The 22876-nt window shown below is 43.0% G+C and overlaps 4 protein-coding genes across 4 annotated transcripts; 2 read left to right on the top strand and 2 right to left on the bottom strand.

Moving 5' to 3' along the window:
• Window positions 1-161: 161 nt before the first annotated feature.
• Window positions 162-2887, bottom strand: wdr53 (WD repeat domain 53). Its single transcript, XM_079513485.1, has 3 exons — window positions 2776-2887; window positions 1791-2285; window positions 162-1570 (listed from the first exon to the last, which is right to left on the bottom strand). Exons 2-3 carry the CDS (start codon window positions 2277-2279, stop codon window positions 830-832), a joined length of 1230 nt encoding a protein of 409 aa, XP_079369611.1. The 5' UTR covers window positions 2280-2285; window positions 2776-2887; the 3' UTR covers window positions 162-829.
• A 1700-nt stretch (window positions 2888-4587) lies between these two features.
• On the top strand, window positions 4588-7051 carry neu4 (sialidase 4; the record flags this gene model as incomplete). Its single annotated transcript, XM_079513785.1, has 3 exons — window positions 4588-4788; window positions 5225-5480; window positions 5898-7051. 3 exons carry the CDS (start codon window positions 4588-4590, stop codon window positions 7049-7051), a joined length of 1611 nt encoding a protein of 536 aa, XP_079369911.1.
• A 1128-nt stretch (window positions 7052-8179) lies between these two features.
• On the top strand, window positions 8180-14296 carry lxn (latexin). Its single transcript, XM_079514392.1, has 7 exons — window positions 8180-8670; window positions 12126-12305; window positions 12425-12484; window positions 12864-13032; window positions 13128-13264; window positions 13797-13859; window positions 13954-14296. The coding sequence occupies exons 1-7, from the start codon at window positions 8335-8337 to the stop codon at window positions 14065-14067; spliced, it is 1059 nt and encodes a 352-aa protein (XP_079370518.1). The 5' UTR covers window positions 8180-8334; the 3' UTR covers window positions 14068-14296.
• LOC306932557 (elongation factor G, mitochondrial-like) lies at window positions 9066-20329 on the bottom strand. The gene is made up of 18 exons (XM_079514391.1): window positions 20101-20329; window positions 19681-19836; window positions 19375-19507; window positions 19041-19245; window positions 18267-18383; window positions 17965-18115; window positions 17580-17734; window positions 16912-16996; window positions 16663-16800; window positions 16276-16377; window positions 14747-14803; window positions 14507-14644; window positions 14328-14410; window positions 11001-11163; window positions 10686-10830; window positions 10384-10544; window positions 10232-10285; window positions 9066-10129 (listed from the first exon to the last, which is right to left on the bottom strand). The coding sequence occupies exons 1-18, from the start codon at window positions 20173-20175 to the stop codon at window positions 9995-9997; spliced, it is 2253 nt and encodes a 750-aa protein (XP_079370517.1). The 5' UTR covers window positions 20176-20329; the 3' UTR covers window positions 9066-9994.
• Window positions 20330-22876: the final 2547 nt, after the last annotated feature.

Genomic DNA, 22876 nt, shown 5'->3' with positions numbered 1-22876 from the left:
TAAACCAAATGTTTTTCAGGCACAAGGACATCAATATTGGCTTTATCAAGCTATTATTAGTTTCAACCATCTCAGTAACCAGTTCAGGATATGAGTACAAAGGACTCTTATGTAGACTATGGCACATTATTTTTCTTTGGCATGTACACATAATTAATTCAGTGTGTTATCGCAGAAAGTCATACCCTCAATGAGTTAAATGAAAATAACTTGAAATTAATTTACTATGTGTCATGTAACAGTTCAGGCCAACCTGACCTTTCAGTTGAAGGCCAACTCTGAAAAATCCCATAGATCAAGTGCATTAAATGTTTCTCGTACACCTGAATTTCCTTCTGGGATCAATAAAGGTTTATCTTATCTTGAAGCATTTCATGAACACCTTATATTAGTTGATTTCCTGCAGTTCTTGCACGCAGGTATGCTCTGACAGTGAAGTTTGGTTGCAGATTCAGTTGGGGCAGACATTCAGGCGTTGCAAGCAAAGCTGAGAACCTTGCTCAATGTATTATATTGCATTGTTGCAAGTGAATCTGTGCACTTTCCACCAAATAAGACAACCACTTGTCATCCAAGGTCAATTTTGCCCACTTTTTGGGCATAAAATATTATTTAGATCTGGTCAATTTTATCTGTAGAGGGAAGTCTAAATACAATATTTGATGCCCAAAAAAGTATACCTGGACGAGGGCTATTACCTTCATAGATAACAACTCTGAGAAATGAACCTCCGCTCTCCACGGTCATGGAGGTGCTGGAAATGACCCAACTACCAGGCAGCTTTGTACAAACGATGTATTCAAAATAATGTATTTCTATGTGGCTGGAGCTATAGCACAGATAAGGGGTAGATAGTCAAACTGGAGCTCTGATCTGCTACCACTAGACTGGGCTCTCCTTTCAGCAGAGCAGGACACACCCAGTTCACCTTGTCCCCATGGCTGAAAGTGAGACTTAGCCCAGACTTCAGCACTCTGCCTGAGGCTGATGACTGATCAGCACTGTGACCGGCCTCCACTATTGCGGTCTCCTCCTCCTCCCCCCTCTCTCCTTTTTCATCCTCTTCTTCCTTCTCAGTTTCCTTTTCCTCTAGCTGGACCTTAGATGGGGTCTTGGCTTTAACCTGAGACGGCTGTTTAGCCTTTGCCTTGCCCCTGGTTTTCCTTCGATGGCCTGCTGGTGGTTGCAGCTTGCTCTTCTCCTCTGGGGCGACAACTGGATTCTGGCTAAGGTCCCACAGGGAAACCTGGCCATCATTCCCCCCTGTGGCAAGCCAGTATGGGTGGGAGAGGAAACTAACAAAGTGGGCCTGTGATGCTCCCTGACTGTGTGCCTTAAATGCACCCTGCTGTTCGAGTTTAGAGCCACTGCCAACTCGCATCAGATGCACTCGCCCATCCTCGGCTGCACAAGCCACAACATTCCCACAACTGGCCACAGAAACACAGTGGACCAGAGGAGGGTTGAACAGCTGACCGGCCTTCTGCTGATGTTCCGCTTCCTCCTCTGTGACTTCCTGTAGGTTGAGGGTCCAAAGTGGGCGGGTTTTCTGCAGGCCCCACAGCATCACCTGCAAATGTAACAAAGAGGACATTTAGGAGTGTGACACCATACAATTAACTTAAAAGGGAACTTAGGTAACACACATCAACTGGTGGATGCTGGGCTAAAGAGGCTTCAGTTCAAAAAGAGTAGAGCCTGCACACCAAAAACGTCATTATTTAACCATAACCATACAAGTAAGTAGTATCATTGATTTCACAAAACAGTCACAAGTGATAATTTCTCACTTGCATATCCAGTCCAGCAGAGACAAGGTTGTTGGGCCTGTGAGGCCGGAAGGCCACTGAAGAACAGATGTTGGTGTGTCTACGGAGGGTCCTGCAGACTTTCCCCCCTGGTAGCTCCAGCACTCTCACTGCCCCGGAGTCATCAGCTACTGCCATGGATGAGCCCGTCTCATTCAGCGCCAAAGCATTGATCTCTTCCTCTCCTGCACCATGGAACTCTTCTACAATACCCTTAAAGTTCCGTGGGTCAAGCACACTCACTGTCTCTCCATGAGACGCATATAGAAGCCCTGAGGCTGCAGGCGAGAACACCAGACTTGTAATGTCCTCTTCTCCAGGCAAGGTGAGATGCCCTACAATGGTTCCTTCTTGGTGCCACAGTGTTACTTCTCCACCCTCAGATCCAGAGGCTAGGACACCCTCTGGGCCTCTGGCAGCCCCAACACAGAGTATGGGGGTGGAGTGTCCCTCACACCACTGCCTGGCCATGATGACCTAGGTTTGAGATAACAATAAACAGAAGAAAAAAGGATTCAACCTTATTGTATCCTAATAGGCTAAAGCAGATTGTCATGCCATATTAGTGGCTATCTTTTAAATATGGTATCCGGTATTCTGATCATAATCAATCATGAATCATGGTCAACTATTTTTTATTAAGGAGCTATCAAACCTCAAACACGCATTTTCAAATGAATCAAAGGTGTAATGCTACTAATGCTTTATGGTGTCATCCACTCGGTTAACAGTTTTTGTATTGAGTTGTACTTGAAATGTACTGTAATTCTGCAAACTGTAAATAAATACTTCAGGAGCTATCTGCTAGTCTGCTAGCCCTAGAATGTCTGTGATCTTACATACATTCTAGGGCTATCTGTTAGTCAAAACATATTGTTCAGCGACACAGCGTGTAATAAGATAGCAAAAACGTGCTATGGCTTTACATTATAAACAGTATCTCGTTATTTGTTTGCACTTTGCATACCTTAATATATTCACTATAAAGCCCAAAAAGCCGTCAAAACACTCCAGGCTTCCATGTGAGACCTGCTGCTGGCATGCATAATGTCGCGCACTGAAAATAGCAGATATACAAGCTCACAGCGCGTTGCGTGCGCGACGCGTTGTGAGCTTGATTGTTGGCTATTTTTGACGCGCGATACCGCTGTACGGCGATGTAAAACTCTGGTTTACGTCGCACATCGATGACGTACGTAGGCTTCTATATTATTCCGTTCCTTTCAGGGTTCCGTTCGGACCGTTCCGCTCGCTATGATTATGATAGAGTTTACAGAGCAGGTTGTGGTGTCCCGTATTCTACAAGCCTCCGGACCGGAGTCCTTCTGATTGAAAGTTTAGAACCATGACATTATGAAAAACATGTTGCCTACAAGTTACTACCACTTTTTTTGAAATGATTGATTGATTGATTGAAGTATTTATGAACAGTTTGCATGGAAGCACAACTCAATACAAAGACTTCTGTGGACGACACTGATCAAGCATTACACTTGTTTACAACAGGCTCCACCATTTTCAATTCATCAGAACATTTAGAGAACACTTCTATATGATTGATTGATTGATTGAATACTGTTTGCAGAAAAAGCACAGGAAAGTACAGTTCAATAGGCCTACAATCAGGTCACCTATTAAGAGGATTTAAATGGCTTGTTTCCATTGGGTTCCTCGACTTCCTCCATAATAATTATATTGCACCAGAACTTTCCAGGCAGAACAAGATACTCTCACCACACTCACGTGCACGCACACACACACACACACACACACCTGCACACGCATACCTGCACAGTACACTCTCTCTCTCTCTCTCTCTCTCTCTCTCTCTCTCTCTCTCTCTCTCTCATGTTGTAAGCAAATGTTGCACAATGGTTTCCATCTCGCTGATTCATTCAAAGCTGCAGATCTGATGAGTGTGGTCCATTTCTGGGTCACTGAACAACACCCCATACAGCAACACTGAATAGGGAACAGGGCAAGCCATAGTGGCACACACACATTCTCACACTCTCAACCACAAAGTGTAGAGAAAGTGTATTCAAATGCTGACACATATATTCTCACAAAGCTATCAGTTCACATGCACCATCAAAAGACTTAACTGTAAGTATACTTTTGTTATCTCATCTTTTTTCTTGAAGATTAAAATCTACTGTCGTTGGCTCATTCAGTACATCATCATGTATGCCTTAATGCTTAAGTCCATGTAAGTGTCTGTCCATGTGGTACCATTTGTACTCTGAGTTAATTGAACTGTGTGCATTTTATTGTGTAACCTTTTGAATGTGTGAGAACGTAGAAATGGATCTATAAATATAAATAATAATAATTTTGTTATAATTTTAGGCCTGGGTAATATGTACAAAATCAAATATCACAATACTGTTTTTACCAAATACCTCAATATTGGTATATCACAACATTACAATGTCCAAAATCTAGTCTTATATTGACATGTGACCATTCGACAAGATACGCGAGGAGCAGACAGAGTAATATCTTCATTACACTATTCTCATTATACTTTCAGCTGCCGTGGATCAAATACCAGCCGGAATCTCTTAAAAATCACATCTCTATTTCCTGCACATTGAACCTAGCTTACTTACATACAGTTCAGGGACATACAGTATAGACTGATATGGCTCTCATTTTGTCATCAGTTTCTCAGTCAATGGTGAAGAGGCAGCTCCACTGAGGATTTGGAATCATCCCAAAACGCACACGCACACACTCACACACACACACACACCACAGTAAATACAAACGGTAGAATATGAGATCGGCACATTTCCCAGCAAGGTCAGTGCTGTTCCATAAGGAGGATAATGGAATAACATACCGAGTTCCAGCACTGCTCTACCTACATCGCTCCAATTTCTTCCTGGCTTTCTGTGAGGAGAGACTCAGCCCCTCTGACTCCCAGGCTCACCTGCTGGTCATGAGGAAAGGAACCTTCTATAGAAACTATGTGGAGGTTAGTGTAGCTACCTTTTGGTTAGGATATTGCCCCCATAATAGTCTTGGATTTGGTCTGAGGTTATTTTTGTTTTCTTAATACAGTGCAACACATTTCATAGTGGTAATATGCACATCATGAGCTAGGCTGACTACATGGACAGAGTGGTATGATAAGCCTTTTGTCTTGAATATGTGAAAGAGGGGTTAACGGTAAACGGTTAATAAAAGAAGAAAAAAATCACAGCACTATGTCCCTTCCTTTATTCTCAGTTATTCTGTTTAGTATCCAACCTCCTTTTTTACACCAGAATTGTTTCTCCCTTCTATCTTTGCCCCTATCTTTTTCCTTTTCTCTTGTCCATCTATATTTTTGTCTTGACCAAATACTCTCTTTGACTCTTCCTATTTATTGCCTCCCTTCTAAATAATTTGTGCCTTATCTTGCATCCCAGTGGGACGACATGCGTGTTTTGGGTACTGCTTATCTACCGGGCCACCGGTCCATGAACCCATGCCCCGTGTACGATGAGTTCACAGGTACCCTCTTCCTGTTCTTCATTGCTGTACTGGGCCATACCTCCGAGGCATTCCAGCTTGCGACAGGAAAGAATGTCACACGACTCTGCTACGTGTCCAGCACTGACCACGGGGACACTTGGGGACCTGTGAATGACCTCACCAAAAGGGTCATAGGGGACACCATTAAAGGTAAGGAAGGGTAAGCTTCATAATCATGATGCTAACTTCATCACCTTATTTTGAAACAACCAATTCTTGTTGCTTTATTATATCAACAAGACAAGGCAAATACAGTATATTTTCCAAAAATCAGACCCGTCTGAAGTGAGTGGTGCTGTACTGTACTGTACAAGCCCTCCTCCCTGGCCTGTGTGTGTCTGTGTCTGTGTGTTAGGCTGGGCAACAGTGACACAGACCCAGGGACACAGCCACACACATAGCTGTCTATAGGAGTGGTTGCACCACTCAAAAAGGCATTTTAAAGGTATGTCAGTTATTTAAGAAGAAAAATAATAATACAAAACGTAAACATGAAAAAATGTAATCAATATAAATGTTATGGATGTGAAACAACAGTCACACAATAACCCCTCCCTCGCCCTGCAGAATGGGCTACTTTTGCTCTGGGACCTGGTCATGGCATCCAGTTGAAGTCCGGTCGCCTGCTGGTTCCAGCCTACGCCTACCACATCGATTGTAAAGAGTGCTTCGGCCAGTTCTGCCAGACCACTCCACGTGCTTTCTGTTTCCACAGTGACACCCACGGACGCACCTGGCAGTTTGGGGAGCTGGTGCCAGGTCCAGAGAGTGTGGAGTGTCAGGTTGTGTCTGTGGACGAGGAGGATGGGTCCAACGTGTTGTATTGTAATGCACGCAGCCCGTTGGGCTACAGGGTGCAGGCTCTCAGTCTGGATGATGGAGCAGTGTTTCAGAATGGACAGCTAGTGCAGCGGCTTGTGGAGCCTCGAAATGGTTGTCATGGTAGCATTGTGGGATTCCCCGCCCCTATACATTTACATCATCCCCAAGCTCATTTACCTCTTCATCACAGACAGTCCCCATACTGGAGATCCTTGGGTCTCTCCACTCTAGAGTCCTCTTATAGTACAAGCACACACACCACCGTAACACCCTCTATCAAACCCTCAACCACTCCCACATCCATCAGCACCACCATCCCAACTACCACAACAACCCAGGCCCGTACATCCACCCTAATCACTACTAATCTGTCACCCAATCCTAGGTCACCCCAGAACTTCCTCACTCCGACCTGGGTAGCATACTCCCATCCAACAAGGCCTAATGTACGTAAGGACCTGGGGATTTACCTCAGCCTGTTCCCCCGTGACCCAGACAGCTGGCGTGGTCCCTGGGTGATCTATGAAGGTCCCAGTGCCTACTCTGACCTAGCCTATCTGGAACTACCACCCTCCCCTGGTGCCCCTCCTGTCGTCGCCTTCGCCTGCCTGTTTGAGTGTGGCACCAGGACAGCTTATGAAGAAATCTCTTTTAGCATCTTCACCCTCTATGAGCTTATCGATAACCTCCCCCAGAACAGGCCCATTGTTGGATGTGAAAGTCAGTTCTGCAGCAGCAAGCAGACCCACAGCAGAAAACCGCAGGAAGCCAAATTCCCTATGACAAGCCAGAGTTATAGAACACATAAGGCTCAAAGTACAACACATCCCAGAGAGCTGCCACAGTGTAGAAACAAGAGTGAGAAGCACAAGCTGAGTGAGCTGTGCTGTGTCTCTTAACTGTAGCTCTTAACTGTAGCTTCAAGGGCTGGCATTTTAAAATAGAATGTTATATATTACTTACTGATTTATATACAAACTATAAAATGTGTTCTGTAAAGCACAGACCTCCGCTAGGGTGGCGCTTCATCTATATTCTATACGGTCTTGTGGTGCTTCTGGCACCATGTTCCCTTTTGGCCAATATAACTGCATGATGCATGTGACCAGTTAATCAGTTATTATTCCTTTGTCCATGATAATCCTTTTTTCAGTAGTATTGTGACGTTCGGTTAAACTGAACAGAAAATATGTGCATTCTGTTTGACAGGCCACGTCCACTCACACCCCCTTTAGACCAGAGTGAAAAATCCATCCATGGAAAGGGATCAACCTTTTCACCCAGTTTTGTGCAAATTTGTTTGTAATTGCTTGAGATGTCCTACTAACAGATAACAGGCAAATGGATAGGTGGGGGTGAAAAATATTACCTCCTTGCCTGGCAGAGGTAACAATTTATACCATAGGCGCATGAGTCACATGACAATCACACATATGGGGATTAAAACAATGTATAGACTCAAGAATGATGCACTATGGCGACAACAAATGTGTGCATTCAGTTTGAGAAAGGTTAGTAGGAAAGGGTAGTGTCTGGTCTTCTGTGTAGTGTGATTCATTGATGACCTTTGAGTTCTCGATGTCGAGATTTTGTCTTTGTGACTTGTGATCAGCTACTGTATTGTCCTTGGACAGAACCCCAAGGATTTGTTAATAAAGTTTTGTTTAATACCTGTACATTTTGTCTTGAGCTCAAAGAGGGCTGTGAGATTTATCTATACATGTGTTAAAGTGAAAGCAGATTATACTAATTTCTAGATGTGGGTTTCAGGTCTATTACTCCACATGGAAACAATTTGTTGTGATGATTTGATGTTGTCATATGAACATGATTCATATCTGACATTATATAACTTACTTCATCCAGCCATGTCGTTTTCCAAGACCATTTTCTACAATCATTTCAGATTCTTCACTTATACCAACCACAAGGTCAAATCAAAATTCTATCTTTTACCGAGCTCAATGATAAGCTCAGCTGCATCCAATCAAGTGAACATGTTACCCACACCTATTTAATCAGAACCCTAAACAGTTTCAGGCCTAGTCTGTTGCAGTCAATTTTAATGAAGGAGTTGACAGCTAGCTGAGCAAAGTTTGAGAATACATCACATTGTCCAGAACCAGATAAAACGCACTTAATGCAGCACTTTGTTTAGTTTTCCTGCTATCTAAACAGACTGATGGCAGCTGGGTCTGGACAGCTTCTTCTTTCCCCTTCCCTCTTGCATAACTACACTAGATTAAGGCTCATTTCCCTGCCTGCACACAGAAAACTCCAGCCTCTCCCCTACTCTGTGGCGTTGGGCATTTTCTGTGTACCTACAAATTCTTGTACCTACAAAAACTTGACAGTGCGGATTATGACTTTGAAGATCCTTGTTGTTCTGACCTTGTTGAATGTGGTCAATGGGAGCCCTGTTGTAACAGTCACTCCTGGATCAAGCTCAGTGGACTTGTCAGCCCACCCAAACAGTGTTCCAAACACAGCAGGAGAGGGAAATCAGACCTCTAATGGGGTAAGGAACTAGCTCGGTTGGCTTATCTGGGTGATGCCATTTTGAGACGCTTAACCAAGGTTGGAATTGAACTTGTATTGTGATAAGACTATTTCGAATATTGTAATATCGTGAGAATAAGTTGTCTTTTCCTGGTATTAATGCTTAAGCCGCATTGTAGATATGTCGTGAGCTTGTAGAGCTGCTATTTTTGGCAGATTTGAAAGAAAATGTATCGTCTCAATATAATATTATAGTTGCAATATTGATAAGAGATATTTGGTGAAAGATATTGATATTCGATTTTGCCCAGCCCTACTCTCAATATCTTTTGATTACCTTAATTCCTGGTGTCTTTTTGACCCCCCCAACCAGGGGACATATGCCAAGTATTTCAGAGGAATGTTTCAGAGGAATAGTCCAAATAAAGGGGTAAAATTTATTCTGAGATCTGTACATCAAGAACAGTCTGTACATAGTACAAATCTAGCAACTGCTCGTCCAAACAGATTGTTTCAGATATTCATTGGGCCTCATTCAGCAATGTTATCTTAAATTTCTCTTGTATTTTCTCTTAACTGTCTGTTAAAAATAAGAAAAGCCTACCTGGGACTCAATCTGTTCTTAACATCCAAATCTGTTCTTACCCAGGTGTGCTGAATGATGAATCTCACAAATTAGACAACGCCCCAACAGCCCATAAACAGTGGGCGTGGATGGAGATAAGGGTACTGGCTGCAGAAAGCAGAGGCCAAATGGGGATACAATTATAATAAACACACATTTTCATAAGAATCTAACAATATGTAGGGAAGCAATACAAGTATTTACAATACAAGATCTGACTCGTTTTGAAAGCATTTTGAATTATCTTTTTAGCTTTGCATTCTGTGACCTTGATGTGTTTTACATGTTTTCCACGGGAGGGCGCTTCGCTAACCTATGGGTCATCCATGGTTTAGATGATTCTCGTGATCCTTCCCAACACTTTGGAAATCGTTGATCACGTGACCATAAAAAAAAATATGGTCTTGCACGCGCGTAGGAGCCAGTAGAAAACACCACTACAATGCATCCAATGTGCGCAGAGAAGGCTCTCAATCACATATATCATTAAAACGGATTGACGCGTATGGACCATGATTATTGTCAGATTATAGTACAACCGTGCATGTCATTAGGGGTACCCGTGCGCGGAATGAAGCGACGCAAAATATTCTGTGATTTTCAATGGTAGGTGAAAAAACATGGCACAGAAAGCGTTAACTTCAGACTAATTGATGTTTGGATGCTTAGGGTGGGGGTTGTTCATGTCATAGTCCAGTATATTGTTGGGTTACAGTTTTCAGTTCTTAAACTTGTTCTTCTTGGTAACTGGTAACTGTCCTGTAGACTCCAGGTATTTATGGATGAGATCCTCTTGTGTGTATGGGAGGCAAGGCTGATATCTGCTAAAGTCCATGGTGTACTCTCCCTTTCCCTGGAGGCGGAGAATCAGGAAGTTATTAGTTATTACTTAATTATACTTAATATAATACAGACTGTACAAGACTGATATCAGCTCATTTCAGCTTTTCCTTACTTCTGTAGAAGAGCGCAGCTCAGTGGAGTAACCAAACATGTCATTCAGAGGAATCTGTAGGGAGCAAAATAAAGTTATACCAGTCAGATAATGTGCTAAGAGGGGAAATAATGTACTATAAGCGTTAAGAGACTATAAACGACTGTACTCACATCTACATATAATGTAAAGTATCCTTCTGCCCCATCCTGTCCTGTGATAACACCATGGCGCCGGTTAGCACCGGCAATTACAGTTCCCTGAAACTCCTGGGGTGCTACAATTTCTACAGACATGATCGGTTCTATTATGATGGCGTTTGCCTTTTCCATGGCTGTAGGACAAAAAAACAAAGAGAGAGACAAACTTATACATCAGCACAATATCTTGGAAACACTGAAAACCATTTAAGTAAACAAAAACAAACAAAAAGTAAGCTCTGTGGAGCCATTTGTGATGTGAGCAGGACCCTCACCTTGCTTTAACGCGCCCTCCCCTGCACGGATGAAGGAGAGCTCATTGGAGTCAACCATGTGACTCGCTCCATCCTCCAACACAAACTTGAGGCCTGAGATCTTGTGTCCACTCAGAGGTCCTTTCTCGCAAGTGTCCTTGAATCCCTGGTGGCGAATAGAAGAGAGACGTGGATGAGGGAGGACTTAAAACTTAAACAACATAAGTACTCAAAATGCATTGCTCATATCTGTTCTGTGGTATTCAAATAACAATGTTCAGAAGTCCCCCTATGTGACTATTTAAGCGGAAGAGTTAGCAATTGCATATATAGTACCTTCTCAACAGCTGGCACAAACTGCTTGGGGATATTGGTGCCAATAGTCTGGTCCTCAAACTCCAGCTTGGTGTAGTGTTCTGGCTCCAGGGGCTCTAGAAATCCAATCACTTTACCATATTGGCCAGAACCTCCAGACTGCTTCTTATGGGTGAAGTCAAACCTAAAGGCAAGAGTCTGAATTTACTTCCATCCTAACAGAATAAGATATTCTAAGTTGCAGCATGAACAATATAAATAGAATATAAAATAGTTGTAGGCCCCACTGGCAATTGTGTCACATTCAAATTGACCATATTCACACGGCAGCCATTTTGCTATCAAGTTAATAAATTAATGCCACCCCAGGCATTTCTTCCCAACCCGCAAATATGACAATTACATAAAGGAAGAAAAGTACATCTGTCTCTTTAATAAGGGGGCAGTCATTGCCTACCAGGAACCTGTCTCTTTAAGAAGGGGGTGGTCATTACCTACCAGGAAGTTGGACTGACTGAGTATTTCTAGCAGATCTGACAAGGGATCTGATCTTTCCATTCATAGGCAAGATCCTCCTTATAGTCACTATCTTTCACATTATCAGCCTTCTCACATTGTTTTTCCTTGGCCTGTACTTTTCTTTCCCCATCTGGTAAGTAAAGCTCACACACTATGATTTCCTGTTACAACCATTCCTCTTGAACTAGAAAAGCATGTGAGCCTCTACTTTGGCTGTGTCTCTCAAGTCCGTATTCTGCTCTGTTCTAGCTCCTCTATCCTCACCATGCTACTTTCTTCTGTGACTTCACTTTTTTCCTTTCCGTTACTTCAAATTCAGATTACACGTGTGGATTACAGGTTAGAATTTCAGTGAGAGTGCTCAAATCAAATCTATACTCTCCAATTTTGCTAAATATCTACCACCATACTGTAGGTTTCCTTTCCTTATTTACATAAGCTTGTAAGAGTGAGGATAGAGGAGCAAGGACCGAGGATAATAAGGACCCGAGACACAGCCCTCGTCCACGCCAGGAGTTCAAAGTCCTCTGCCACACCCCCCCCCCTCCTCCTCCCTCCCTCATGTTTATTCATGCTCTCATGCCGATCTCCCCTTTCAATATTTTCCCTTTTTCTCTCTGAGAACAGGAGGAAGTGGCAGTAGAATTGTTGGACACGGTTGAAGATGTTATGGCAACTGTAGAGTTGATTCCCGATCACTTCCCTGCCCAGAGGGCAGCCCATGTGGTTCGACACTACCTCAATACCCTCTATGGCTCACCTTACCGGTGGGTTGGATTGCAACAAGTTTACAGTGCCAAATCAGAGGTACGGCTTATATTATGTCATAAGGCTGACTTAGTTTGATCTAAATAAACTAATTATTAAGATATTAGAAAGCTTAGTCCTGACAACTGTCTGATTATTTTATGTTCTTTCTTTGTCAGGACGTAGAGAGTGGGAAGAAGTATCAACTAGAGATCTCAGTTCAGGAGATGATCAGCAATGTAAGATTGGCTTCATTATCACACTTTACCTTTGCACTAGGTGTAATGGCCCCATCCATGGAGTTTAATGGTCATATTTTTAATTTGTATATTATATAATACAACTTGGCAACACTGCATATAAACTTTTGACTGATAAACCCTTGGGTATGACCGAGTACTGTGGATTATAACACGCAGTTGAATATTCTGCCATTTTAGACAGAACAAGCACTTTTGCTGGCAAGATGTATTGCAGCTTACATTAGGCTGCATTCAGTTGAGACATTTACCGTCTAGCTACCATGGTTACATGACAACACTTAAATCTCCACTTCTTGCTTTGCCCCGCCTTGATCTTTTTATACTCATTCTCTGCCTCTCCCACCTTGTCATGCAGACAAAAGAACATTGTTCTGCAGAGGTGGTATTTCCAGGAGAAGAGGTTAAAAGTGCACCGCAGGTCAATGCCTCGTGTGAGGCCCTTTTAAAAATCAACACCACAGCTCAAGAGGAGGCCTTGTACGAACAATACAAGACCAGTCAGTTGTCAACAAATAATTTACCCGGTATGTAAAAGACGACAACATCTATAGCAAAGCAATCACAATTCATACAAGAGGATTGACTATAATTATCTGTCATGTTGACTTTCTGATTTCAGATAGCTATGGTCACATTGACAATAGCATGAAGCCTTTCTGGCAATTGGGGGGTGTGGCTGCCAGTTTTGTGATGCTGAACGAATCCACTGAGAACACTCTCTACAACATGGCTCAGGTGGCCAATGTCACACAGCTGGTGAGTTTTTCCCCACTGAGGGGCGGAGGACACTAGCCCCGTTTGGAACCTCACCCTCCGCCATTAGCTCCAAGAAGAGGTTCGGTGTCTGGATATCCCTGCATAGGTAGAAATGGTCAGAGCCCGTCCATGAGCAGGTGTAGTAGAAAACCCTCGCTCAAATCTTTACTGGGCGGCCGGTGGGCACTAAAATTCTATCATCTGTTGTATCAGGAAATACCTTTTACTTTTTGGATACTGCAAAAAGGATTTTCTACACTGCGCTTGGACGGGCTCTATGGATATCCCATCACGGAACCTCTTATCGAGCTAATAGCGGAGGGTGAGGTTCCAAACGGGGCTAGGGGGACACAGGATTAAGCTGCAGCTGATTATACTGCAGTATTGTAGCAGTAACTAATTTTGTCTTTCTCTGCATAGATTTCTCTACATATGTAGCCAATTCATGGGATGATGTTGATTAACATTGGAATCATGTTAAATAGTAGGCCTAGGGGTAACTGATAAAGCTGACCCATTTCCATCATTACAGGAAACCGAGAACAATCATTTGAGGTTTAACTATCATATTCTGCTGCATGAGATGATTTCCCAGGTAACTATCAAAACAAACAGGTCCCATTTTCAGCACAAACACTGATGGAGCAGATCTCAGAATATTTCCATTTGCCATCTATGTAATGTTGCAGGAGATTATCCACTGGAAGATGCTCGTCACTTGGGCTCCAGCAGAGGGAGTCAACGTCCTGCAGACGGAACAACTGCCCAAGTGCCATGAATGTGTAGTGCCTACAATGCTATAGGAAAATCCACACACCTCTACCTATAGCCTCTACCCAGATCCTGCAGCACTTCATGTATTAAGCTACTGGATTAAAATGTAAACATGTATAATATAGAGTCACTCCAAATGGTATGCAGTTTGCAACACTGAAAACACCTTTTTACCTTATCAAAATTATAAATTCATCTGATATCCTTAGATTACACTGTTACAGTTCATTAAAAAGCACCATCTCAGTTTAAACTGTACACTGCATTTTTTGATGAGTTCAATACTTACGGTACAGTGCTGGTGACAGTTTCTCTGAAAGCTACCTTGGGCTTTCCCATCACACAGGGGCAGTTGTATTCCCTTTCCATCCTCTAGATTAAGACAAAAGTCAGTTACTAACTAGTTACTAAGGTATAATACACAATTTGTCTATCCTACATGAGAGAACATTTTCACATTGTTTGTACCTGAGAGTAGATCTCTAGATGCAGCTCTCCCATGCCTGAGATAATGGTTTCTTTGCTCTCTGTGTCAAAATGAACTCTGAATGTTGGGTCTTCTCTTGTGAAGCGGTTGATGCCTTTGGAGAATTTATCCAAGTCATTCTGGATGAGAGTATGAGTGAAGGAAAGAGGCTCAGTGCAAACTTCAGATATTATGTAGCCTTAAACAATCATATGGGGAGAATAGTGTGTATTATGTTTTACCTTATTTCCAGGTTTCATAGACATTGAAATGACAGCTTCTGGTATGTGAATGGATTCCTGTAGGACAGCCACATGTCAGTTTTACTTTGTTCAATATAAAATGATAACTGTCATAAGAGAATGCTAGTAGACAGTTCAGACCACAATACTAAATCTATGGTAATAAACACAATCAGTTTAGTCAATGTACAAAAATAGTTTGTTTAAATATAAAACTAGATAAAGTGCCCCTCGGGTCTCCACCAGGCCAGGTCAGGTTGTGTCCTCCTGGTTGTGGCCTCCTCCGCTATAATAGGCCAATGTGAAAAGGGTGCCATTTGTTCTTGCCTTGGATGGCAATTGGATGATTTGAGGCATTTTGTTCCAAAAATGTGTTTTACAAAACTCTGCCAGCCTAGTAGGAAAGTCTGTGAAAGATTTCATGAAAATTGCACACTGCGTTCATGATTTGAGGCTTTTTGTTCAAAACGGGCCAATCCTGCAAACTTTGAAAGCCAATGATAGCCAATTAGGATGGAATATGAAATATCGGACAGATCCGTTTTGAACACATGACTTTAGGGACACTTCACCCTTTTTGCAAAAGAATATATGTTAATGTCGTTTAGAAGATTTAGAACACTTTCCTGGGGGTCTGTGTGTGTGTGTAATATGTGGTTTTAGATATTTTGGATTTGAGCAGTGAGCCCAGTGTCTCTGATGTCATCGACACTGGGCTCACTTCCTTCCTGGACTACAATTCCTATAATGCATTGGTGCACTGCTCCTCCTTGTGGATAGGGAAAGGGCTGTCTTACTGAGACAACATGTAGTCCAGGAAGTAAGTGAGCCCAGTGTCCATTACATCAGAGACACTGGGCTTACTGCTACAATCTAAAATATCTAAAAACACACAAAGACCCCCCCAGGAAAGTGTTCTAAATCTTCTAAACGTCATTAACATATATTTTTTTGCAAAAAGGGTGAAGTGTCCCTTTAATGACTATAGAGATGCTGTGTAATGATTTGCGGGATTTTGACAAAATCTGGAGGAGTAATATATAAAGAAATGTGTTTTACAAAAGTCAGCCTCCTGGTGGCGCTATAACAGGCCATTCTGGAAAATTTGGGGCAGAGGTTTATCGTTGGCATCCAGGGAGTGTGGGTGCGCAAAATTTGGCATCGACCGGGTTAACGCTGCCGGAGATTAGCTGGTAACAGACGGACGGACGGACGCACACACACGGTCTGCCCATGCCTTCGGCCTGATGGAGACAAAAACATGCTATGTGGCACAGCAAGTGTTTATGCTTCCACATGCATAATGCAATGCCCTTAAAATACAAAGTAAACAACGTAAAGGCGCACTTAAAGAAAAAGGACAAAATATCGATATAAGTGTCAATTCATTGATACTATATGATATGAGGTAGAATTGCGATACCCAGCTGTATCGATATATAGCCACAGCCCTACTTTGAAGACAGAAATGACATAAATCCCCACATTCTAGACAATGGATACCCCGTGGAGCAATTACTATCACTCACCATAGAGAGGTTGGTACTGTTCTTGAATGTGAAAGTGTCACCACTTGCACAGTCGATCCCAAACAGAGCACAAATATCTCCTGCATACACCTGATCAACATCCTGACACAATATAGGTGGGAAAAGGAGGTAGGTAGGAGTGGACAGAAAAGGATATAATAAGTTTGACTGTATCTTAGAAACTGCAACAAAAGATGTTAAGTTGATCTGATTTAATTTAATTTCTTCATTGTTTCACGTCTTGTGGATGCTAAAAACAAAATTAGGAACACGTGTGTAATTTTTATTTTCACCATCATTTTGCAAGTCACTCCATGCATAAATTACTGAGACAGTGACCGTGACCGTTGACACAGGCTGTGTGTTTAATATGTATATCGTCCTGACCTGCAACTGGTCAGCATGGAGACGCACTAGCCTCGGTACTCGCACTCTCTTGCCTGTGCGTGTGTTGTAGATGTACTCAGACTTTTTCAGACAGCCTTGGTACACCCGCACGTATGTCAGCTGACCAAACCTCCCTGCCTAGTGGAGATAAAAGACAGGAGGTGACCGCCAATCTCAGGAACCGTAACCCTAACAATTAGTGAATTCTGAAGATGTACATGCTCTTAGTTCTCAAATAGCATCTCTCACCTCCAATTTGAAGGCCAGACCAACAAAAGGCTGCAAGTCGTCTCTCGCAGGGTCCATGACAATCTTAGAGGTTTCACTGGAATCCCTGATTAGATTAGATTAGATCCATTGAAATCAGCACACAAAAATGAAATATATCACAAAAGCCTTTGTGTATTTGTCACAAACAATACACAATAATGAAAACATGGAAATGTCATATCAGTGTTTGAATTACCCCTTTTAAAATAAAGTTTAGAAATTGTTTTATTTTTGCTACATTGCTAATGTATCAACTTAACTCTAAAGCCCTTTCCACACAGTAAGCAACAGACGTGTCTAGTAATTCATTTTCACGAGAGGCGAGAGGGTAGGTACAGAGGTAGGGAGGTGCGGGCAATCTGATAGGTGGAGTGACAAGCAGGCGTACTCCATTGAAACTTTAGCGTTCATGCTCGTTTGACGCACACAGCCAACAGTGACATGAGTTGAAATGTGTTGAGCCTTTTTCTATGTGACACGTTTTGTCTATTAAGTGCAGTGCAGCCTCGCAGTTCCAAGTGAGAAGGCAGGGATTGTGTCACTCCTTTTGTGAAAAGGTCTTAAGACTATAGAAGTAATAGAACATAAAAACGTGAACTGTTTTTTACACAGACTTAAATGCTCAGGATTTTGGTGTGTACACTCACTCATTATTCAAGATGGCATAGTTTGAGACCTCTGCGGGGTTGGGCAAGTAGTCCAGTACAGCATCCAAGAGAGGTTGGACCCCCTTATTCTTCAGTGCTGTGCCCACCAGCACTGGGCTGAACAATCGCTGCACTGTGGCTCTGCGGATTGCGGCCTGCGGAGCAAGGAAGTGAGATGTGATTATTTTTTTAAAGGAAGATGTAGCTAAAAATTATGGTCAGTCTATAGTCAAATAATTTTGCTTAAGACTAGGGCTGCACAATTAATCGAGATAAAGACTTTGGCCCCTGCCGAATTTACAAATATGAAAATTTAAATAATCATTGTGATTATTTTTTCAATCGTGCAAACGTAATCTGCTAATACACACAGGAAGAGACAAACCTTTATGTCATCAATGGTGGGAATCTTTTCCTCCAAGAACATCTCCCCTAAGATTTCATCAGCATCTGCAACACACTCTATCAGCTCCTGCCGCTTGTCTGCAGCCTCAGATCGAAATTCAGCTGGAATCTCATCATACCGGATATTCTGACTGTAGAGGACGATACATAATATGATATTTAAAAACAAAATCCATTAACTACTGTGGCCGGTTTACAAAAAGGTTAATTTAATATTGAACATACACAAATAAAGAGTACCATAATAAGTAAACTGAATGTCACCCTGTCAAAACCACTTACCCAAAAGGTCCTTCAAAATATATGCTTTGCTCCTGTATAAGGTCAATGATACCACTCATTTTCCCCTCTAGCCCAATGGGAATGTTCACGAAGGCTGCGTTTTGCTTCAGTTTGGTTCTGAAGGAGACCAACACAAACATAATGAGAATTAGGAAATAAACAGAAAGATAACTGAAATACATTTCAGGTGGCTGACCTGTGACACACTGCAAGTAGTCAGTCTTCTATCACATGTCTATGACACATCTATAACGTGGCAAGGTTTCAGTATGATCAGAGCCCCATTGACTTCATCAAACGTTTAACTAAATGTTTTTAAAATAGCATAAAATATGTGAAAAATATATAGTGGAGGTATTTCTGTAACCTATTGGCACTGTGCATACTTGGCACTGACTGGTGCAGCGGTTTGCGAGATTATCTCCGCACACACACACGCACACACACTCTAAGAAATAAACACAAACTTCATTATTGTCTCTGCCAGGCCAGACATCTGAAGACCAGAGAGATGTTTTCAGCTGTGTGTCTGTGAATTTGGTACCTGCATATCTGATCTCTCTGGTTTCTCTTTCCATCTCCTCTTGTGATATACAAATATAATTTAATAATCAACAAGTACGTACTTCCGGATCAACGGCAACTAGCACTTTACAAACTGACTGACTGTCAGTAGAGCATGAACCATCATACTTAACTACCTTTGTGGTCGCTGCTAAATACATTATGTGAGAGATACATGCTGTACTATTGTCCCTTCCATTTGTTTTGTACCTAAATTGCTGCAGTGCTCTGGCGGGGTTGGCACCCATGCGGTCCAGTTTGTTGATGAATGTGAGGAAGGGCACATTATAGCGTTTCATCTGTCTATTAACAGTCATGGTTTGACACTGGACACCTCCCACTGCACACAAAACCAGCACTGCCCCGTCCAGCACACGCAGAGCTCGCTCAACCTCAATAGTGAAGTCAACATGGCCTGAGTTAAGAAAAAAAGAGGTACAGTAAGTTAACAGTACTGTATGTTGTCCACTATTTAGTCTACAAACGGTCTGCATCGTTTTGGTGGACTTGCTTTCTAGATTTACAAATAGCACTAAAAACCTACCTGGTGTGTCAATTATGTTGATGTTATTGTTTTTATACACAGTGTATGTGGCAGCAGACTGGATGGTGATGCCTCTCTGTCTCTCCAGTTCCATGGAGTCCATGGTGGCCCCAACACCATCTTTCCCCTTCACCTACAAAAACACAGAATTAAGGGATGAGCCAAGCGCTTTGTCTGGTGTTCATTTGTAACGTTACAAAGATGAATTAAAGGGCTTTTACAGTGTGCACGAGAAAGACAAGAGGTGACGAGTATACACAGCCTGACAGCCTTACACCACAACAACAAATGAATACGGGTGCTTACTTCGTGAATCTCAGATATCCTGCCAGTGTAATAGAGTACACGTTCAGTCAAGGTGGTCTTCCCAGAGTCAATGTGGGCAGAGATGCCAATGTTGCGGATCCTTTCGTTGGGGAAGATGCCAGAGGATGAGCATGTCCGACAGGTATTGATGAGCACCTGTCAAATGACACATTACAGTGAATATCCACCAGGTATTTGGTCTGTTTCTTGATATGAATGCACTGTGTATAGGCCTACTGTTTATAGCGTTTGGTGTCATGGCCACAACAGTTCTGATATCTCTAATCTTAGCCCCAGTATGTTCCCTCAGCACTACGCTCATTCTGTAGCTACATAATGAGTGTAGGGAATATGTGCCCTCTCCCCCCATATTATGGGGCTACTCTAATCTCTGATCAGTCTCTGATAGGAAAATGTTACCTTTTTGAGAGTGACGGTTCCTGGTGCGAGAAGGTGTGTTTTTCCTAAAGTTAGTCCTGCTTTCAGTATCCTCATATCGGCGGTGACCGGTGTATGGAGTCTGTCGACACAATATCCAATACAACAACCCACGACACGGGTGGTTCAAAGTCACGCCGGCCGGTTCAAGCCCGAATCTCGTTGTGAAACAACACTTCCGCGTCTACGGAAAGTCAGAAGTGTCATAAGTTCCAACGCGTACGCGTTTCGAGTAGAACGTTTCGGACACGATTTGTAGACATCTCACTCCTGCTGCCTGCTGCTGCATATGAGCTAAATCTACATGGCAGTGCACGTGCTGCGGCACACCTACAGTAGAACTGGGCCCCGAGAAGAACTGGGCAGTGGGCACTGGGCAGGTGTCACCATCATGAGTCATAATCAACAATTGTATTATTTTGTACTTTTTTTTTTGTGGCAGCGGTGGCCGAACGGATTGCGGAGCGGTCTTGATACCGGAAGGTCGCCAGTTCGAATCAGCGGTCCGACACGTTAAAATTACCACCGCTGAAGTGCCCTTGAACAAGGCATTGAACCACTACGATAAAATGTATGAGCAGGGCCTGGCTGGAAACAAGTTCTTGAGCTTAGCCCAGATACCCTGGGTAAATATAGTAATCATTTCATTTCATTTCATTTCATATAAATATTTAAAAGGAGGTATTTGATTGCACCCCCAGGCCCCCTAATGTAATTCCGCCTGGGACTTTTTGTGTTATCCTTTTTAGCGACATGCTTGCGCATGGTCCGTCCATCCATCCATCTTCAACCGCTTATCCGTTGTCGGGTCGCGGGGGCAACAGCTCCACCAGAGAGCTCCAGACTTCCCTCTCCCGAGCAACATTAGTAACTAACTTCCTCCTGGGGGATCCCGAGGCGTTCCAACTTCCAAGGCCAGTGAGTCGATGTAATGTAATCCCTCCAACTGCGCCTTGGTCTGCCACAGTGCCACGGTGTCTCCTCCCAGTGGGACGTGCATCGAGGACCTCTCTAGGGAGACGCTCGAGAGATCCTAACCAGATGCCCGAACCACCTAAGCTGGCTCCTTTCCAGGCGAAGAAGCAGCGACTCTACTCTTGAGTCTCTCTCGCGTGACTGAACTTCTCACCCTATCTCTAAGGGAGATACCAGCCACCCGTCTGAGAAAACTCATTTTGGTCGCTTGTATTCCCGATCTTATTCTTTCGGTCATGACTCATGACCCTTCATGACCACAGGTGAGAGTAGGCTGCTTTGCCTCAGTCACTCACACTCACGGCTGCTTCGGGCATAGGCTTCGGGCCTTAGAGTATATATGCCGTCACCCGGAGGAAACCCTGAGGTGCAATGGACATAGTGGCCGAATTTGGTATTGCAGCGTGGGCCAAACACATGAACGCGCTGGTCCGTTGACTATCATTGCGCACGTTCATGATGACACGTGAACGCGGTTTCAGTGCAATGGCAGCGCATGTGTTTGGCCCAATCAATCCCAGAATGCTCTGTTCCTACAAGGAAGGAGGAGTGAAATCGCCTCATGCGCTTTTGAGCAACTTAATGCAAGTGGATGGGAGGAGAACTCGGGTGACGTCTCTATTCATATATACTCTAAGCTTCGGGCCTGTCGGTACCTTGCAACTACTTTCGGAGTCCCCTCAAGGAAGCTCTGAGAAGGAAGGGAAGTGGTCATGTGACTGGGCTGCGCCATGACACTTTCATGGGAGCCAAACTCACACACACACTTTTGTAAAGTAAGCACTTCTGGAAAATAACAAGACATATCACAGGTTGTTTTCTAATCACTTACTTTTCGATGTGCACAGAGTGCACAGTATATAATTTTATCTGAGCATTTAAACAGCAGCAGGTATCGTTTCTGGCTCCGAAGTATCGCAAGATTTGGCTGCCAGACAGGAAACGGTGGGAAGTCTTGCGATACGTTCAGAAAGATACGTTTGGTACTTTGTGCTCTTTAGATACCATACCTCTCTAAAAATGACACAGTGTACACATCGAATAGCAACACAGCAGACAATAATGTGTTACATGTCTTCTGTTATTTTCCAGAAGTGATTACTTTACAAAAAGTCTCAGTCATTCATAAATAATGTTTGTTCATGAGCTGGTCACTGAGCTCTCATTGACTCCAGTGCATTCTGCCAAACTTCCGGGTAGTTTGGCTCCCATGAAAGTGTCCATGAAAGTGTCATGGCGCAGCCCAGTCACGTGACCACTTCTCTTCCTTCTCAGAGCTTCCTTGAGTCCCCTGGAATAACATACCCAGGTAGGTAGGCCTCCTTCTTCAGGCTTCCCTGACCTCTGCTGTCCACCAGGGTGTTCGAGGGTTACCGCCCATTGAGGCACCTTCTGACCACAGCTCACAGCTGCAGCTTCAGCAATAGAGGCTTTGAACATTATCCATTCCTGTTCAATGTCCCCAACCTCCAATTATATGAATATAGGTTGAAAATAGTTGAATGATTAAAAGGATCCCTGGCTAATAAGACAAATATGCCTTAAAACATTATACAACTAAAATAAATAAATACCTTAAATATTTTATTTCTTTCATAAATAAAGAATCTTTCACTCAATAGGAACTGCTCCTGTCGCAAGTTGATGAAATATGCCCATGTGTGGTCCAGCCCTATGCAATGTATGGAATGCACGTGATAATAAAAAACAACTTAAAACTTCCTAAGGCATCAAAGCAATATTTTAAATACATTAAAAATATATATTTTTTTATTAGCATGTG

The sequence above is a fragment of the Electrona antarctica genome (genome assembly GCF_951216825.1).
Source record: "Electrona antarctica genome assembly, chromosome: 11".
Taxonomy (NCBI): domain Eukaryota; kingdom Metazoa; phylum Chordata; class Actinopteri; order Myctophiformes; family Myctophidae; genus Electrona; species Electrona antarctica.
This window is presented reverse-complemented; position numbering and strand designations above follow the sequence as displayed.

Bases quoted from the DNA above. Each gene is read 5' to 3' on its own strand.
- wdr53 (XM_079513485.1), bottom strand. From the start codon at position 2,279: ATGGCCAGGCAGTGGTGTGAGGGACACTCCACCCCCATACTCTGTGTT. The intron at 1,571-1,790 runs GTGAGAAATTAT...TTACATTTGCAG, and splicing joins CTGCTGGACTGGATATGCAA to GTGATGCTGTGGGGCCTGCA.
- lxn (XM_079514392.1), top strand. From the start codon at position 8,335: ATGGCAGCTGGGTCTGGACAGCTTCTTCTTTCCCCTTCCCTCTTGCAT. The intron at 13,033-13,127 runs GTATGTAAAAGA...TTCTGATTTCAG, and splicing joins GTCAACAAATAATTTACCCG to ATAGCTATGGTCACATTGAC. The intron at 13,860-13,953 runs GTAACTATCAAA...GTAATGTTGCAG, and splicing joins TGCATGAGATGATTTCCCAG to GAGATTATCCACTGGAAGAT.
- LOC306932557 (XM_079514391.1), bottom strand. From the start codon at position 20,175: ATGAGGATACTGAAAGCAGGACTAACTTTAGGAAAAACACACCTTCTC. The intron at 19,837-20,100 runs GTAACATTTTCC...GTCATTTGACAG, and splicing joins GAACCGTCACTCTCAAAAAG to GTGCTCATCAATACCTGTCG. The intron at 17,735-17,964 runs GTTTGTCTCTTC...CTTGCTCCGCAG, and splicing joins CCACCATTGATGACATAAAG to GCCGCAATCCGCAGAGCCAC.